This window comes from Cavenderia fasciculata, assembly GCF_000203815.1.
Source record: "Cavenderia fasciculata unplaced genomic scaffold Scf_ET2XIPL01COFD4-5, whole genome shotgun sequence".
NCBI classification, from domain to species: Eukaryota; Evosea; class Eumycetozoa; order Acytosteliales; family Cavenderiaceae; genus Cavenderia; species Cavenderia fasciculata.
Genome location: NW_004457695.1, coordinates 1,304,975 through 1,324,157, shown reverse-complemented (window position 1 = coordinate 1,324,157; position 19,183 = coordinate 1,304,975). Strand labels below are relative to the sequence as shown.

At 34.3% G+C, this 19,183-nt stretch overlaps 8 protein-coding genes across 8 annotated transcripts; 4 read left to right on the top strand and 4 right to left on the bottom strand.

The window, feature by feature from the left end:
- Positions 1-28: 28 nt before the first annotated feature.
- DFA_08126 (uncharacterized protein) lies at positions 29-1,727 on the top strand (the record flags this gene model as incomplete). Its single annotated transcript, XM_004355575.1, has 4 exons — positions 29-329; positions 438-753; positions 1,028-1,068; positions 1,246-1,727. The coding sequence occupies 4 exons, from the start codon at positions 29-31 to the stop codon at positions 1,725-1,727; spliced, it is 1,140 nt and encodes a 379-aa protein (XP_004355628.1).
- Positions 1,728-1,966: 239 nt separating this feature from the next.
- Positions 1,967-4,327, bottom strand: Dd5P1 (inositol 5-phosphatase; the record flags this gene model as incomplete). The annotated part of the gene is made up of 3 exons (XM_004355574.1): positions 1,967-2,001; positions 2,079-4,042; positions 4,122-4,327. 3 exons carry the CDS (start codon positions 4,325-4,327, stop codon positions 1,967-1,969), a joined length of 2,205 nt encoding a protein of 734 aa, XP_004355627.1.
- A 1,639-nt stretch (positions 4,328-5,966) lies between these two features.
- DFA_08124 (uncharacterized protein) lies at positions 5,967-7,607 on the top strand (the record flags this gene model as incomplete). Its single annotated transcript, XM_004355573.1, has 2 exons — positions 5,967-6,509; positions 6,702-7,607. The coding sequence occupies 2 exons, from the start codon at positions 5,967-5,969 to the stop codon at positions 7,605-7,607; spliced, it is 1,449 nt and encodes a 482-aa protein (XP_004355626.1).
- A 120-nt stretch (positions 7,608-7,727) lies between these two features.
- Positions 7,728-8,931, bottom strand: ergic3 (endoplasmic reticulum-golgi intermediate compartment protein 3; the record flags this gene model as incomplete). Its single annotated transcript, XM_004355572.1, has 3 exons — positions 7,728-8,336; positions 8,416-8,714; positions 8,832-8,931. 3 exons carry the CDS (start codon positions 8,929-8,931, stop codon positions 7,728-7,730), a joined length of 1,008 nt encoding a protein of 335 aa, XP_004355625.1.
- Positions 8,932-9,050: 119 nt separating this feature from the next.
- Positions 9,051-9,170, bottom strand: DFA_08122 (uncharacterized protein; the record flags this gene model as incomplete). The annotated part of the gene is made up of 1 exon (XM_004355571.1): positions 9,051-9,170. The coding sequence occupies one exon, from the start codon at positions 9,168-9,170 to the stop codon at positions 9,051-9,053; it is 120 nt and encodes a 39-aa protein (XP_004355624.1).
- Positions 9,171-9,413: 243 nt separating this feature from the next.
- On the top strand, positions 9,414-10,013 carry DFA_08121 (uncharacterized protein; the record flags this gene model as incomplete). The annotated part of the gene is made up of 2 exons (XM_004355570.1): positions 9,414-9,672; positions 9,766-10,013. 2 exons carry the CDS (start codon positions 9,414-9,416, stop codon positions 10,011-10,013), a joined length of 507 nt encoding a protein of 168 aa, XP_004355623.1.
- Positions 10,014-11,378: 1,365 nt separating this feature from the next.
- Positions 11,379-15,569, bottom strand: DFA_08120 (uncharacterized protein; the record flags this gene model as incomplete). The annotated part of the gene is made up of 3 exons (XM_004355569.1): positions 11,379-15,240; positions 15,319-15,410; positions 15,510-15,569. 3 exons carry the CDS (start codon positions 15,567-15,569, stop codon positions 11,379-11,381), a joined length of 4,014 nt encoding a protein of 1,337 aa, XP_004355622.1.
- A 1,562-nt stretch (positions 15,570-17,131) lies between these two features.
- DFA_08119 (uncharacterized protein) lies at positions 17,132-19,113 on the top strand (the record flags this gene model as incomplete). Its single annotated transcript, XM_004355568.1, has 4 exons — positions 17,132-17,148; positions 17,944-18,072; positions 18,156-18,415; positions 18,452-19,113. The coding sequence occupies 4 exons, from the start codon at positions 17,132-17,134 to the stop codon at positions 19,111-19,113; spliced, it is 1,068 nt and encodes a 355-aa protein (XP_004355621.1).
- Positions 19,114-19,183: the final 70 nt, after the last annotated feature.

Below are 19,183 nucleotides of genomic sequence, written 5' to 3'. Positions count from 1 at the left end.
TTAAATGTTTTATATTTGTTTTTGTTGAATGGATGATAGTCATAGAAGAACATTAGTACTACAATATCTAAGTGAATGCTCAAATGGACATTTAGAGAATGTAAAGACAATGTTGTATGGTCGACATGTAAACATTGATGATGTTGATGAAAAGAAAAGATCAGCTCTTCATGTTAGTGTTTGTCGTAATCAAATACAGGTAGCTCAATTCCTACTAGAAAACAATATCAATACAACACTACAAGATACAAATTATAATACAGCTCTTCATCTTGCTTCAATCACTGGTAATTCAGGAATGGTTAAATTAATATTACATTTTGCTGCAAGTAAGAAATATTAAAAAGAAAAGAAACAAAAGTGATGTGATGGAGATATTATTATGATTGATTTCAATTTATTTATTCAAAATATCATCATCATTATCGTTTATGTAGAAAATAATCAACCGATATTACAAAAAGATATTCAAGGTAATACAGCTATTGATCTTGCAGGGTCGAGGATGAGAAATATATTAAGAAATAATTATAATTCTCAAGGAGGAGGAGGAAGAGACTTGAAACAAGAACTATCAGATATTATATCAGGTATAACTGAATATGTTTGGAAATTTGGAAGTGATAATGATCGAAATATAGTTCAACAAATTAATTTACTAGTAACCTCTTTAATAAGCAACACCAACAATAATATAAATAATAATAATAATAATATCAATGCTAATACTCCTAGCATTGACGAGCTTGATGGGTTACTATCAAAACTCTCTCTTTGATTTGAAGGGTGTGACATCATCCGATCACATCTCAGCCCACCTCCAAGAATAAAGACTTTGACATCACCTCTGTTTTCTGAGACACAACCCCTTTTGAATTAATTTCATTTAAATTTTTGCGAGGACACAAAAACAGCCTTTCTCAACACACCACCAAGCCCATCTCGCCGAAATATTTGTAAAATACTTTATTTGTTATTTAACCTCTTTATATATATATATATATTAATTATCATTACTTTAATACAGAATGAATAAGCTTTTAATCTTATCGTTAGTTCTTTTGTTTGGTATGTGTAGCGCAGTGCGATGATAAATAAGCAAACAACAACACAACAATGACTACTATTATTCAATATTTGCAGTTGAATACAATTGTGTTTATATGACCTTAGTACTAACCTTTGATTTCTTTCCCTATTTAATCAACATTATATTATATTATTATTTACCTTTTATAATTATAGCAACCATTGCTAATGGTTACGTATATTCAGCATCAACATCATCGATTGAATCATCAGATGCAGCAACCAACTCTTCAGGATGTGCATTGATTACCAACTGTAGTTCATGTACTGAAGACAAGGGATGTGTATGGTGCGACTCTTCAGCCATCTGCTCTGACGGTACTTTCTATGGTTCCAAGCCAATGGACACTTGCAAGGATTTCATGTGGATGCAATGCAAGATCCAAGGTAGATATGCTATTTTGATTGCTGCTGGTGGTGCTGCTGTCCTCCTCTTCCTTTTCATCCTCACCATCTGCTGTTGCTGCTGTTGCGGTAGCCGTAAGACCAAGGTCTACCACATTCAAGACGAAGAGTCTCGTGGTCTCTTGAATCACGAATCTCGTACTCCAGTCACCGATGCCAGAAGAGAACAAATGCGTCTCAAGTATGGATCAAACAGACAACAACAAAACAAGTCAAACTCTTCATGGAACTAAACGACCCTGCAAAAGAAGAGTGTCTCTTGGTATACCAAACTCTCGAGTCGAAAATTACTACGATTTTTTTTAAAAAAATCACCTCTATATACCTTTTTTCTTACATTTTAAATAATATAGTTTATTTGTTTTAAATACTATATTATTACAACAACAACACCTTTTTTTTTTCATCATTAACAACAATTAATAATAATAATAAGAAAAATAAATAATTTTTTTGTACAAAGACCATCTACTCAACCAAAAAATAACTTTAGTCTTTGTTTGTATTCTTTAAATAAATAAATAAATATTCATTGTATTGTACAATTATATGAGTACTCTTTTCTTTTTATTCTGTTTAGATACTTTTTCTTGTTGATCTACGATGTAATTGTTTTGATGGATCGATTCCATTATTATTATTTTGATTATTTTGATTTGGATTATTAGAATTATAAGTTACAATTGGTTGATTAGATTCGGTTGTAGCAGTTGAAGTTGTAGTTGTAGAGGTTGAAGCCACTGTTGTACTTGTTGCAGTTGAAGGTGTAGTAGGAATAGTACTACTGGTAGTAGTAGTAGTTGGAAATTGATTTACATTGTAAAGTAATTGTTGTTGTTCATCTTCTGATATGATATGGATTTTGCCATATAGAATACCAGAACTGACACCATATTTGGTGATTCTTGTTTGAAAAGAGTATGGCTCTTTGGTAAATCCAAGCATAAGAGGTATAGAGGCATACCCTATTTTACGTGGTGGTGATTCTCTATAGTCCAACACAGAGATGAGTAGATGTTGGTTTTCAAGGAATGATTTCTTATAAATACATGGAACTAGAGGTGGGAGATCACCCCATACTGGGCATCGACTTGCCGAGGCATGAGCCGTTTCAACGGGACTTGTTAAAAATGTTGAGGGATGGAAAAAGAGATAAGGGTCGGGTGGAGCGCCATTCTCATCGAGGTCGAGTTGTAGTGCACCTACATCCAACAGTTCAATGGTACATTTGGATTGATTTCGTTGGGTTGGGAGACACGGTCTTTGAACATAGGTTTCATAGACTGCAAACACTGGATTGTGGTCAGAGGTGGTGACGGTCGTAGCAGAGTCGTATTGTGTGCACGATGTCATTGGCGCACATGGTAGTGGTTTGTAGAGGATTCTGTCACAGTATGATGGCACTCTACTCTTTTCTGTTGTGTACACTCCGACTGTATTACGTTCCATCTTGTAGGTTGGCATAAATTTAATGGGTGGTTCTCTAAATCCAACAAACACACGTTCGCTAAGTTTTTGGCGTCCAAGTTGGTCGTTTCCAACTAGTTTACCTAGGTTTTTCGATTGGATAGCGACAAGTGTCTCTTCACGAAAGAGGTCGATACGATAGTTGAAATCACCCATCCAAAATACATGATGGAATTGATTTAAAATGTCAGTCTTTGATTTCGATCCCATGTTTAGACCTTTGATAATGTCTCGGTAGTTTTGATTTCTTTGTTCAATCTTTTCTTGGTGTGCTGCAAAATGGCTGTTGATAAAGAGGAAGGATGATTCTAGGAATTTAAATGAAATGGCGGTTGCACCTTTGTTGCCGTATATGCCAGCAACACCGGTGGCCTCGCTTTCACGTTCGATATGATTGATCTTGTAATAATGCTCCTTTTTGACAAATACCACCAGACGCATCTTGACCAAACTAATCGATTGCAATTTAAAATAATTGTGACCAAGATGATTGGATAACATCTGAAACCAATGTTCGGCACAATCAGTTTGTGATCCAGATGATGAAGGTGGTGTATGTGATTTTACAGTGATTGGTGGTGTTGATGGTGGTGATGTTGATATTGGTGTTGATGATGATGATGATGGATTTGAACTACCAGTTGTACTAGTAGCGTTACTGCTACTACTACTACTACTATTACTGCTACTACTACTAAATGAGGGTTGATAATCACATTCTTGAACACCAATAACATAGATATCATGTTGATTTTTGTTTGGTATCCAATGATGTAATTGTTCGGCCGATGGTTGTGCATCACCAACATTCCAAGTCGTTATAAATAATGAAATTTTATCGAATGGTGCCTTTTCCTCTTTGCTCGGGACTGTCTTTGTTCTATCACCTCTTGACAACCATAGCAATTCATACAGCGATTCACGTCGTTCTGGATTTAAAAATGATAACAATAATTCCTTTTTTCCACCTTTTTTAGTGAGTATCAATAATTTGTTATCCGATCTATCTTTACATATTCTTTCAAAATCATCCATTTGATATTTTTTTAATTTACTCTTCTTATTTCCTTTTTTTGATAATCTAAAAAATAAAAATAAAATTAATAATTGTTGGAAATATTATTATTATTATTATTATTAATATTATTTCTTTTACATACTTGAAAATTTGAATAGTATTTTCTTTTAAATTATATAATAATTGTCTAGTTTTATCCTTTTTCTTTAAGTTTACAGTAAATTCATATTGGAAATCGATTAAATTCTTTTTAATATTTTTGTAATAGTTTTCCACATCTTTTAGATTTCCATTTCTAGCTTTATCAGATGATACTGATAATGCTCTTGTTCTAGCAGGTGATGACATTTGTTACCAATTAATTATATCTCTCTATCTATCAAGACAGGATATGAATAATAAATAATTTTCCTATTGGTTGGATTTGATTTGATTTGTGATAGAGTGAACTTTGTCTGTGTGTGAATATAAATATATATATAAAACAACAAAGCGATAGTGATAATAATAATATAATAATATGGCTTGGTGGTGTTCACTCTTTGTGATCTGAATTAAGCAAGTGAGATGGCTATTAGATATATTATCGATATGCGCGCGTGTATGCACGATGATGAGATTGTTATGTTGATGGTTGTGGTGTGTTGTGAGTGTGTGTGAGTTGGAGAGGAGGAGGGTGATAATAATAATAATACAGTAGTTGTAAAAGTAAAGAGTAAGTGAGTATGAGTAAGTATACAACACACACACAAACAAACAAACAATAGAGATTATTGGACTATAGAGTAAAAAGAGTGTGTCAAAAAGCTCGTCTGTCTTCTTTTCTCGTTTCTCTCTTCTCGGTTCCTATTTCCTCTCTACTTTCTACTCTATGAAGTTTCAAGTAATAAAAGTATTGAATGGGAATGAAACGATCAACGATGATACAGAATGAGAATGGGGTTAGGTTGTTTGGGCTCAAGGAGATGTGGAGTGGAGATCTTTGAAAAAAATCAAATCTCGATGGTTCGTTCACAAGCACTGAATAGACAAATAAATAATAGTACATACTTTTATTTGTTTTACTTTTATCTATTTATCTATCTATCGAATCAAGGAGTTCACTCTAACTACTATAGACTATAGACTAACATATGAATAGATATAAATAGAATTATTTTATTAAACCGACAAGTTTGTGGTGTGGAGAGACAAAGGATAAAGATAAAAGATTGGGCAAGTCACTATCTATCTTAGAGCTATATAGTTGCATGCATGCGATTGTTCAAGATTCATCCCTACACCTTTTAGTTAAACCTAACGTTTGGTTGTCTCTCCCTGATCATCACGATAGAGATAGGATTATCAATTTAATCTATATTTGGCAAATAACAACAACAACAACAACAACAACAAACCAAACAACCAACACTATGAAACCAAACAACCATCGTATGAAAAATTAAAGATAAATAGTATAGAATAGAATTGTATACAGTGATAGCACTAGGAATGCGCACAATATTGGTTGTTTGGTTATTATTACCGTACGTTGAAAAACATATCCCACCCCCCTACTATTTATATGATATATACTCATATCGTGTTGTTGGAATTGAATTCGAAACGAGTAGTATTGGTGTGTGGAGGGGGATGGGTGAAAATAGTGTTTCATAGTGGTGGTTGCCGATTCCAATCAGGATTTCAATACTACTCTTTAGAATCTACAATGAAACAGGTATGGTACTGACCGACTAACTACTGTGGACAGGTACAAATATTTGTAAATATGAAAATGTATAATGTAATGTTTTCTCATTCATTCCGATTTATTATTTGTTAAAAGGTAGGATTTATAGTTAGGACGAGGAAAAAGGATCCTATTTTTAAACTTTTATTAATATTAAAACATTTATTTTTAATTAATAGATATAGTTATAATATTCTTTTAGAGAGAGAGAGAGATATATATATATTTAATTTATTATTTATTTATTTATTTTTATTAATGAAAGAACCAACATTATCAAAATCAATAATAATATTACCATGGATCATTCAACAACAGATTATTGAATATTTTTGGACGACAAAATGGATGGATAGACATGTAAATTCTGCCAAATCAAGAGTACAATTGGCATTGGTGTGTTGGCGGTGGTTTGATAGATGCAGTCATTTGACCAACCACTTTTTCATTCCATCACTCTACATCAACTATGATAGAGAGTTTCGTAGACATTTGGAAAGTAGATATTGTCTATTAAAGTGTATTGCTCATTTGGATTATAACGAATCTTTGAATAGTTATTTTTCATCCTCTTTGGATGGAGCATCGACTGTGCAACAGCAGTCATCTACCAAACCACCTGTATCTGATTGGACAAACAAACAGATATACTCGACACTGCGATCTATATCAATTGGAGGAGTAGTTGATATTAGTCCTGCATCTAACCAATCAATTACGATGGCATTGTTAAAGGATATTTACGAGAAGAAGAAATTGGATTCTTCATTGTCGACCATCACCGAGTTGTCACTCAACAAGGTTTATTTCCAACCCGACCTTATTGTTGATGATGACGGTCAAGTTCGCTTGGATTTGCCTATGCCATTCCACCAACTATTCCACAATGTACAGAGTCTCGACTTTTATCTGTCGGTTGACCGGTTGTCGGGATTCCTGTACATTATGCAGATGCTCAAGCAAGTCAAGCATTTGGGTATCTCTGTTAAAAAGGATGTCAATGCATCACACTATCAAAGAATATTCCGTGCACTCCCACGTCACGTCGAGTCACTCTTTTTGGCAACCTACAATGGTCGTAGTGACACATCCTCCGATTCTATCCCATTCCAATATCTCGCCGAAAGCAACCTAAAGTCAATTCGTGTCAATTTAAAGACAGTGGCCGAACACACCTTGTTTGTCGACTGTATCCCCACCATCCCATCACTCACCGATCTTAGCTCAACCGCCTTACTTGCAAGACCAGAAGTATTCAACCTACTCAAAACACAAACCAATATAACCAAATGGAATATTGTTTTCGATCGTCCATTTACTGCACCCGGTCCAACCGTCCCCCTACACTCCAATATTGACACATTACTAGTCCATATAGATTCAAAGATGGCAACAGTCATGGATAGAATCTTGATGAAATTAAATAATACAACATTGGATCATATGTTGGTTTTAGAGAGACTATTATTGGACAACTCTGCAAAACTTTCTCCAACTCTTAAAAACCTACATATTCGTTTGGGCAATGAATTCAATGTCACCAATGAATTAATTCAATTATTGACCCAATTTATTCAATCCAATCAATCCATCTACTCTGTATCGCTCATCTCGACTCCACCCGAGGAGAATGAAGTCGCATCCAAAGCTCTTTTCGATCAACCTACCTTTTCCAACCTTTTAAATGTAGTTTCAGCCCACCCCTCTATGCACTATTGCTCCATCAAGCAATTCCAATTCCTTCCAGACTCCAACTCCGATGAATTTGTCCATGCCAACAATATCAACAATCAATTCTCTGACCAAGGAGAATCAAAGATTGCCGATAAATTCAATATGACATTTAACAATGGATTAAATAATCCTAAATTAGTTATTAGAAAGAGTTATACTTTTTAATAAATTAAAAAGAAAAAGAAATATTATTATTTGTATTTAAATTAAATTATTTGTTATTTATTTATTATTCTATTCTATTCTTATTATTATTATTCTTATTATTCATTTATTCTATATGATTTATGTATTTTTTCCAAGATCAATCTTTTTCTTTAGATTTTTTGTAGTTTTGTAAATCATGGAATCTAGAATACCAGCAACCGTAAAGACACCACCAACAATGGCACAGACACTTGTGAGGAAGGAGGCAAATGATTTACCTTGTTCGGAAACCTTCATCATAATAGGTGATAAATCGTACATAAAGAAGAGTCCTGGAAGTCCAGATGGCTCCTCATCCTTTTTAGCCAAGAGACGGTAGTGTTCTGTCACTGAGAATTGGTTGGTGCTGATTCTGTTGCCATTGAGTCCTTCGTAGAGTGTTGGTACCACCTTGATATAGTATTGGAACATGCCACTACCAACCATCTCGGTCTTTGTAACACCATCCAATGGATTCTTGATACCTGGGAAATCATTGCCAAACGACAAACGATTGATAGAATGGCTAAGATTAAACGATCCCTTGAACGCTTGTAAATCATGGACGTGCATATGATGTTGTTGGAAACTCTTTCCTGGAGCAAAGTGGAAATTACCTGCCACCTTGTTCACATTAATAAATCCATATACTTGACATCCTTCTCCATTTTGTTCAACTATATTCTTTGTAAATCCTTCTCTTACACACTAAAACGCAAATAAATAGACAAACAAATAGATTAGTAAACCATACATATTATACTATTTAAATCTTATTTCAACATACTTGAGCAATACCAGAATATTCTTGAATAGACCAACCTTTCTTTTGATAGGCAGTTCTAACTTCTTCGCATGTACTACAACAACTAATACCTCTTGATGGATCTTCAGCACCATAACAACTGCCACAATCAACCTTGTCGTTTTCGTTGCCAGCTGGTACTCGCTTGTTTATCGTATCTTCTCGCTGCGGAGATGCATCGGCAATTGGCATACCAGTTGGCGATAATCTCTTTTTAAATATGTTGTGAGCTACATCAAATTGATGATCTCCTGATACATCCATTGCATCTAATGAAAGGACTAGAAGTATTTGATATTTGATTAATATTTCTTTGTTCTTGATTACCATCATTGATTCATTCTATTGATTCTATTGATTCTATTCTATTCAATTCAACTTCAATCTTTTGTACATACATGCACATGGTAAATGATGGAATACAACATCCATGTTGATTCTTAACTTTTCACCTCTAGTTGTATCTACAAACAATTCATGATGTGTTTCTGTAGTCATATAAATAGTAACCTGTGAAAAGAATAACCATAATATAAAGATACCACTGATGATTGAAACTATACACGTATAGATAGATAGATAGATATTTGAATTAAAAGTGTTAATACATGCATATCTCAATCTCTTATCTCTTGTGATACTAATACTATACCTATAGCACCAGAATAAGTCTTGATGTTAAAGTCATCAGCAGTCTTTGGATAGGCATCAAAGTTTTTAAGCTTTGATACAAACATTATTATACAACAACAAACAACAACAACCTTTTAAACAAAAGTCGAAGTACTTCAAATATATATATATCTATATAAATATAACACTAAAATCTACTATACGCGATGAGATGATCAATCCAAACAAAAGGTCAAAGACTTGAACTTCTTTTTTGTTTTTTTTTTCAATATTTTGAGTAAAACACCAATCAATCCCCATACATTAATATTTTACTTTTGTGAGTGTATGTGAAATATTAAATAGATATGAATAAAGTAGAGTGTCAAGTTTTTACTAAAATACCAGTTACATTAAAGAATTGGAAGAGTTGTGATTTATTTTATAGTCCACTCGATCAATATGCTTCAGTCAGAACCATTATCAGTCCATACACCATTTTAGCAGGATATGTAGATAAATGTTGTCAAAATTGTAAAAAAGGATGTAAAGATAGTTATAGAAATTACTTTAGTCAATGGAGTCTAAGCGCAAGCTTTTTTAGAGTAAAATATAATATTAATACAGGTATGGAATACTATTAGAAGAATTATAGTTATGGTTCATATTCTATCTATTTGTTAAATTGGATCAAAAGTTTTATTAACTAAAAAATTAAAGAGGAAATAGGTAATTCTCAGTGCTCATTATTAGGATGTACAAATGCTGCATCGATTGGAACAAAAGTTTTTCTAGATGATTCCATGGATCAAGTATTCATTATCCCTTCCTGTCCTGGTCATAGTTCTACAACAATTTGTTTGGTTTATCCAGTCAAACCTAAAACATTGGCTCTAAAGATTGATGCATGTGATATTGGTTGCATCCAAAAAAATAATTCAAATTTAAAGATTATCAAACAATTCTAGGCTGCCTTTATAATGTATGTAAATGATTCAAATGGTTGTCTTATACTTTTGGGTGCTGTACAAGAATTTTGGTTGAAGTTACATCTCCTAGATTTTAAGTCATACTACAATCGATACAAGCATAAATTCCATCTCATTTGCCTTGGAAGAACAAAAACGAAAACAATTAAAATAAATAAAGTAGTTCATTCCATCACGATCATAATATTAGGCACTCTCATGCAAGTCTCATATCACTATCATTCATTTATTCATATTTATAGTCACTTGTTAATTTACATCATGGTAGATTTTCAAGCGTACATATATATAAATAATCAAATTCACCAAGAGAGTGTATTTATATACAAACAAAAGGATTAGATTTAGATTAGATAGATAAGAACATTAAACATTTTATTACATTTTACTTTAAAAACTAAAACATTTAAAATAAAAGTTCTAAATATTGTTATAAATTGAAATAATTACATAAAGCCTATTATTTAATTTAAAAATGACGAAATCATCTATCAAATCACCTAAACAATCCTCCAAAGATCTCGAAATCGGTGAGGCCAACGACGAGAAAAGGAGAAGTCTCGAGAGAGAGCAGAACCGAACAACCAAAACCTAGAAAGAGCACTATTCTCGATAACCAGACATCAAAAGTGACGAAAAGGTCAAAGGTCGTCGAACCTAAAGAGGAATCTGAACGCAACTATGATCCGGAAACGGAATAGAGACTTTTATCTCTGGATGCAGAGAATGTCAAAAAGATTAGATTCATCAACTAAAACCAAATGATTAAAATGGTAAAGAGAGATCTCACGATCATGCCAACTGGAAGTTCGTTGGAAAACATGGAACGTGCAAGCATCGCTGAGTTATCGTGCACCGAAAATGACGAGGCCAAAGTCGACGCATTCGTAAAGAACTTTCCATTGCTATACATGGGAATGGAAAGCAACTTGGTAGATCTTTGGATTGAGAATGCTCCCATCCAATGTTTGACTCTTGGCTCTACAGAGCAGTACCAAAGAAGTTGTCGCCGTAACCTAGCTGATACTCTCCATTTACCACATGACTGGTTGTTTCAATCACTTTTGTAATCATTAAATTCAACCTTTCATTTGGAGAATGGAGAGTAAGTGTCATCCCTCCTCCTCCTCTTGAACAAGAGATATCTTTTTAGGTAAGTACACCATTTATTTCCTTCTATCTCATCTCATCAATCAACAATCTATATGTATATATATACTAATATATATATATTAATATATTTTTGGTAGGTATTTTTAGTAGGTAGCGTACGTTGTAGGTATCAAGTAGAAAAAAAAAAGGTGAAAGTTTATTTTGTTGGTATAGGATAAATGAACGTAATCGTTATGATTCTATTGAAATAGTTGGATTTGGTTGATTTGATGATTTAATACTCTCTTTACCTATGGCTATTTCCTTTTCCTTTTCCTTTTCCATTTCTTTTTCCTTTTCTTTTTCTAATTCTTTTTCCTTTTCTCTTAATTTTTCTGTTGATTCTATTGTCGTTGTTGTTGTAGTAGAAGATGTAGTAGATGCTGGTTGGGAATTGGGTGATCTTGGAGGAGAATTGGATGATAGTGATAGTGGAGGTAAATGAGCTTCATTCAATGAAGATGTAGATGATCCCAAATCATCCTTTTCACCATTTCCATTATTACTACTACTATTTACTTTTTCATCCAATCCCTTATTAGTTACAGGTGTACTATTACTACTACTACTATTACTTATACTATTATTACTATTATTTAATGATGGTTGTTGTAAAGTAGATGTAGATGTAGAAGATGTTGGTGCTGCCAAAGCAGTAGTAGTTGATGATGATGAAGAAGGACCATTTAAAGCAAATGATTTATGATGATGATGATTTGAACTACCACTACTATTATTACTATTATTATTATTAATATTTCCAGAGTGACTAAAATTATTACCACTTTTAAGTAATGCAAATGATGAAATGAGTGGACTGTGAGCTGGATGCCCTAAAAACGAAGAGAGCGATGGCGATGGAGACGGTGACGGTGAAATAAAAGGGGTGAGAGCAGGTGACCCAAGTGGAGATGGTATTGATCCAACCTTTGATTGTCCATCACCAGAATTGGAATGACCACCATGAGAATGTCCATGGAATTTAGCTTGTTGAAGTGCCCATTGTTTCTCAACCTCTCTATGGAATTTTGATGCTTGGTAAGAATGAGTCGAGTCGAGTTTAGCACGTTCTTCCTTGTGTATTAAAAATAGTTTATCATTCTCTTCTTTAAAACGTAGTTGTAGTGATGCCAACAATTTCTCTTTTTCTTTTTCTTTTTCTTTTTCGTCACCATTAGCGGTCTCTTCAATTGATGCTTTCTCCTTTTCAACCGATTCTGATAAATGACCAATATTCTCTTCTTGTTTGGCAAGTAGATTTAATATTTGTAGTTTTTGGTATTGCTCTAATTTTTGGAATGCATTTTGTTTAAAGTGTTGGAATTGTGGGTTATCTTCAACTGAGCCACTACCACTACCGCTGCTAGTTGGTGAATCACCACCTGTCAACACGATATTTGGAGCCTTTGAATCCATGTCCCCTCCACTCTTCTCCAATGATGATTCATTGGCAGACTCTTTGTCTTCAGATACAGATGAAGTAGTACTACTAGTAGATCTTGATGGTACACTCTTTGGGATGTATTGTGGAGTTGAATTGGTTGAACTATTTACATTATTATTATTATTATTATTATTATGTGAAGCAGTTGGTGGTTTGTTGGTGTTGTTGTTTACAGGTTGCTGTTGTTGTTGTTGATATCTTTGCATTTGATTTTTTATCATCATTTCTTGCCATTGACGATATGTTTCAACAAAATGGTAGTCATAGTATGGGATGGCATCATTACTTCGAAGTTGGTTGGGTTGGATTGCCGATGGTGGGATAGTTGGTATTTGGAATGGATTGTGCATCTGCTTGGGAGGTGGTGCCATACCCGAGATGGGTGGTGGTGGGACAGATGTCTGTGTTGGGAGTCCTGGTGCAAGTCCACCACCATTAACATTTGGCGGCATGATAGCTTCAGTCAAGTACCCAGAGAATGTCTTACCCATAATCGAGCACTCTACGTGGAACCCGACATCAGTACCACCTTTAACCGACAGTTTCCCGCTAAACGGACTATTGAATACAGTCTCCATATTGACCGAGTTGTTTAGACTGAATGGTGGAATAGACAAGAACGGTACCATGGGATACCCCTGTGCCAGTATCGGTGTACTAGTATTTGGTATATTCACCGATGTTCCAGGCAATGAACCAGTTGGATGATTTGGATTAGGGATGATTGTCACACCACCACCGTCATCTTCACTACTTCCAGGCACCTTTGGTAAACTATCAGAGATTGGCCCTCCCATCCCACCTCCTGCTCCTGCAAGAGATGACATCATTGGGTTACCGGGAAGAGGAGGAGTCATGACAGACATGGGACCAACTGGCATTAAAGGAGAAGGTGGAAACCGTAGTCCTCCTACACCACCAACACCACCAACTCCACCAATATTAGTTGGAATACGAAGTGAAGGAGATGATGGGAATACATTCTTACGATATTGTTGTGGTAGTTGAAAGGGTGATGATATGGCAGCAGCTTGTTGTTGAGATGTCATTGATGGTGATACAATACCACCCGTCGATGAATTGACACTGTTGGTGTGAGGGGTAGTAGGTGTTGGACCAACTGTCTTTTTCTGGATACGTGGTATCGATAGAGTGATGGGTGTTTTAGGGTTGATCAATGGCGACGCAGCTGCTCCAGTTGTAGCTGGTGGTTGAAGAGATGACAAACTCGCTCCTGACATGGTCGGTGTCCGGCTACCATTGGTCGACCCCAAAACAGGCGACCTCTTTGGAAGGATAGAAGACGGTGTTTTAGACGACAGAATGGGTGAACTGGCCGTCACACCACTCTTGTTACCAAGTGTAAGATAGGATGAAGATGATGATGTTGTAGACACTATAACAGGTGATGTAATTGACCTAATTGTCGGACTTGATCCTGGTGGTCTAGTAATACAAGTAATAGTTGATTGTTGTTGTTGAGATGATACAGGTGCATTATTAATATTATTATTATTATTATTATTTGCAATTAAAACTGGTCTTGGTATTCTTTGTTGTTGTTGTTGTTGAGTATTGGTAGATGTAGGAGTATTTATACTTGGAGATCTTGGTGGAGGTTTAATGAGTAAAGATCTTCTTTGTGAATTCAAAAGAGGTGATGTTGTTGATGTTGTTGTTGGGTCTTGACCAGCTCCAGCTCCAGTTCCAGTTCTCAAGCTGTCATAGTGCTCAATGGAGCCATTGTCATCAGTTGAACTTCTACGTGCCAGTTGGATAGTAGGTTTTTGTTTCTTGGTAGGTTGATGGAATGTTGGATGGTCGTCATCTCTATCGACATCATCGTCTCCGTCGTCATTATTGTTGTCAAGTTCTTGATGTTGATGTAGATGTTGTTGGTGTTGATGGCTGTTGCTATTGTTGTTATACTTGGCAGAAGTAGATGATGGATAGTTTCTAGTTCTCTTCATTCGAGCCAACACCTCTGATGAATCAACTCCACCACTCTCATACGATTCGATATCATCTTGGCTCATTCTCCTTGCATTGGCCAATGTATCAGGTTTGTTATTTAAAATATTGATATTCATCAATTTCTTTTCCTTTGCTTTCTCTTCCATTCCTTCTTCATTATCATTGTCATCGTTGTTGTTGTCATCATCATCATCCTCGCATATTGTCATTCTGTCACCTTGTGATGATAGTGGTTGTCCATGTTGTGCATGACTATATGTATTGTTGTTGTTGTCTGTCAATTGGTCATCTTCATCATCACATATTGTCATGTGTTCCTCTCCTCCTCGATGATGACTATGATGATCATGTCTTTCATTATTATATTGTTTAATCAAATCTCGATTTAAATTCCAATATCCAGTTCCCATGAATTCAACACTTTCAAAAAAGTGTACACTTCTCTGAATCTTTTTTTGACCACCATTATTATTTCTTGCTGCTCCTCTTTGATTATTCCATTCATCAACTTCTTTAGTTGCTCCAATAATTACATCTTTAAGTTCATTTATCCAATCATAAGGAAACTCTTGATTCTTGAAATCTTTTGACATTTCAACAGTGTATTCTTTAATATCATCCATTTTTATCCATATCCTATAATGGAAATAGAAATATAATAAATATCATTTTGTCTGTCTGATTGTACAATATTAATATTCATTTTAAATTTACCCTTGATTAAATCCAAAAAAGAAAACTGGAACATATTTATTATTTGGTTGACCATCTCTTTGATGAATTAATAATTCTCCTCGAGTACATATCTAGATACAAACATATGGAAATAAATAAATAAATGATTATTATTATTATTATTTTGATATATAATTATTATAATATTATTAATTAATTAATTAATTTACCCTTGCAGGCCACCAATAATTTAATCTAGCCATAATTAATTGGCCAACATCTTTATTCATTTTTGAATGTAAATATGCTATAGTAGTTTGACTGCTATATTATCCTACTCTTTCTCTCTCTCTTTTGTGTTTTTCTTTTAGATATTATATATTTGTCTGTTCCTTTTTGTTTGTCTCACTCTCTCTTTTTTACTAGTATTTTATGATGTGATGGGAAATCTTAACTTTGGATAATTAAATCAGTACTCTTCTCTTCTCTTCTCTTCTCTGCTCTGTTATTCTCTAGAGTAGTCGTCGTACTGATGAAACAGAGTACATTGCCAATTTGGAATCTTAGTAAACAAACAAATACAAAATACAAATTATTATTAATTTAAATTAATTTAATTTAATTTGGATGGTAGTAGTAGTAGTAGTAGTTGGTAGTACTGATGGCTATAATTATTATTATTATTATTATTATTATTATTATCGTGATCATAAATTATTATATCAGTCTACTACTACTACCTGCCAGTCTGCCAGCCTGCATGATTCTCATCGTATGGTCGTAACTTGGCGATGGTAACAATAACAACAGCGTTGCTGCAACAATAACAGCAACTAGAAATTAAATACCACACACCAGACCAACAAAACAAACAAGGAGGTAGCAATATAATATATATATATATATTATATTATGTGCCACCTACAATCAATACATCCTTCTTGTTTGTTCCACTCTACACATCCAAAAATAAATATAATTTATCGACAACTGCAACAACAGTTGTTGGTGTTTGGTGTTTGGGTTTGATCGATTGATGAAGGATGATACAATACGATACAGAGAGAAATAATAAAAAGAGTCAAGTGTTCTTAATCAAGAGTATTTGTATTCTAGAGTGGAGGAGGAGGAGGAGGATGATGGAATTGTTGATGATCATCATCAACAGCAGCAATAACAGCAATAAACAAAAGATTGCAATTTTAGAAGTAGACAATCATCATCACCAACATCATCAATCATCATCCATCAGATGGTATGGGCTGATTGATGGATGCTGCAAACGAATAATTAAATGTAGTATTACACATTACATTCATCCATCTCATCATCTGTTGGATGGATGAATTGAAGAGAAAGAAGAGGGAAGAAGAAAAGAGGAGAGTGGATGATATATGGCACAAATATCTGCCATATACTTGCACCTCCTCTTTTCATATGATACTACCCACCCGATTGTGTGTATGTGTCTGTGGTTACTTGATTTGTCATTTCACAGTAATGAATCCCACCTCACCCAGCAACATGACAACGTTGTTGTTGAGGAGGAGTAAGTGTAGGAGGAGAGGAGAGGTTACCTCCTGTTAGTAAAATACCATGAACGAACTGATCATACACACACACACAACATACGAACCCCACCACAGTTACTCACATTCCAAGTACTTCTTCATATTATATCTGTTTTGTGGGATGTATATATATATATGTGTGTTGTGTTGTGTGGTGTGTCAGTTCTCTTGAAGCATCCTACATGAATGACTTTCATGATTGATTGAAATTGAACGTGGTGTGGGTTGACTTGCTTGTAGAGGGTATGAGATTTGATAAAGATCTTTATGATCAGAAAAGAATGAAAGATGTTGGTCGGTAGGTAGGTAGGTAGGCTTTATATCTATTTATCCTATCCTATCTATCTATCTATCTATCTTTAATAAGTATGCGTGACAGGGTGAGTGAGTGAGCAAGTGGGTGGGTTGGTGAAGATAGATACGAAAAAGATGGGAGTTAAAAAAGAAGAAGAAGAAGAAGGAATAGGTTTGTGATCAATTTGTAAGTTTGTAAGTTGTCCTCTTCTTCATTCGATCATCTTAATCTAGACACTAGATAATAATAATAAAGTTCAATTAAATTTGGTTTTCAGATGATGACTGAAATCAGCTGAATTGTCTTCCATAATGACAATTCTCGCAATAAGAGCTTATCAAAGAAGAGAGTGTTATCACATCGAGTTTCATGGGCTCTATTACCAAGCGTGCCTGTGCAACCTTCTAAACAGTCAAGCATGAAGAGACCGGAAAGCAAATACTCGCAAGGTAGATGATCATCCAATCACATCTTTGGTGAAAGGATAGAGTCAAGTCTAGATCAATAGACTTGACCGGGTGATGGTCATCAAACAACTAACTTAGTACTAGTGTCTAAATAATAATATAATATTAATGAAATTTGAGTCTACAAATTTAAAATAAAGGCCTTTTCAACATGAGTGATCACAGCAGGTTCATGGTCTCTATTACCAAGCGTGTCTGTGTGAATGAAAGGATAGAGATAGATATACAAATGAATAAAAAAAAAAACGAATCGACGAAGTGCTCTGCGCAGTGCGGTTTGATAACAACTTCAAGTCGACTTATAATTGTTATTATTCTATTATTATTATAGTTTGATTGTACAAATAATTAAAATAGATAAATATTGTAATATTACAGTAGTAGTAGTATTAGGTTGTGATATTATAATGTACCAAAATGACGAACACATTTATTTTTGTGAAGGGAATATACCTGTAATGTAGGTTAGTTTAATAAGAAGAAGATATATCTTGAATTGATTGATCAACTTGTTATTAATACTCTAACTTTGTTATGACTTAGTATAACATTTCCACACAGCGGATCAACTAAAATCAAAGGTGTAGAAACTAGAAAGAAAGGAGTTATACATGGCGACGATCATACTGACAAGGTTGCTAAAGCTTTAATGAATGCATTTGCTTGTAATGCTTGTAGTATTGTAAATAATAATAATAATAATAATGGTCAAAAAGAAGAAGAATCTTCTACAATTTGTAATTGTTCAATTTGGAAAGAAAATGATGCTGAAAAGGAGTATGAAATGGCTGGTCATTCTACAAGTATAAAGAGGCCATTTATTATATACTCTAAAATAGATCGAACATGTTGTGATTTTAATCGTAGTGCAGAGAATGCCTATGAGAATACAGTCATGAAACAACACCATGATTTATACCATGGTACTATTATATCATTTATCAATAAGGCTAAACAACTTAGTCAAAACAATTGGCAACAACAACAACAACAACAATCTGATGATGGTTCTGACAATAAACCATTATGGAGTGGTAGATGTTTATTATTGGATATGCATGGTCAATCTGATTGTCCTGACCACATACTAAGAGGTACCAAAAATATGACAACCGTTCAACCACTACTCCAACGATATGGAGTGGATGCAATCATTGGAGACAATAGTATATTTGGTGGATTGCGTGCAAGAGAGATACCTATCTTTCCAGAAAGTGTTCCAACTGAATACCTTTTGTCCAAAGAAAAAGATATTAGTAGTAGTCTTCCACCTCCACCAGAGACACGCTCTAAAACATCTCTAGATCAACACATGGAACATCCTCGCTATAGCGGAGCATATACTGTTGTTCATCATGCATTGGCACATTCAATTGACTGTATTCAAGTTGAAATTGGGTTTCATTATCGACTTCGTCCACAAGTCATTGTAGATTTAACCAGACGATTACGTGACTCTATTTTAACATTTAACAAAACTTATTTAATTCCTCCATCTTGATTCAATCAAATTAATTAAATATTAATATAATAAATAATAAAATAATGTAATGGGTAATAAATAATTTAAT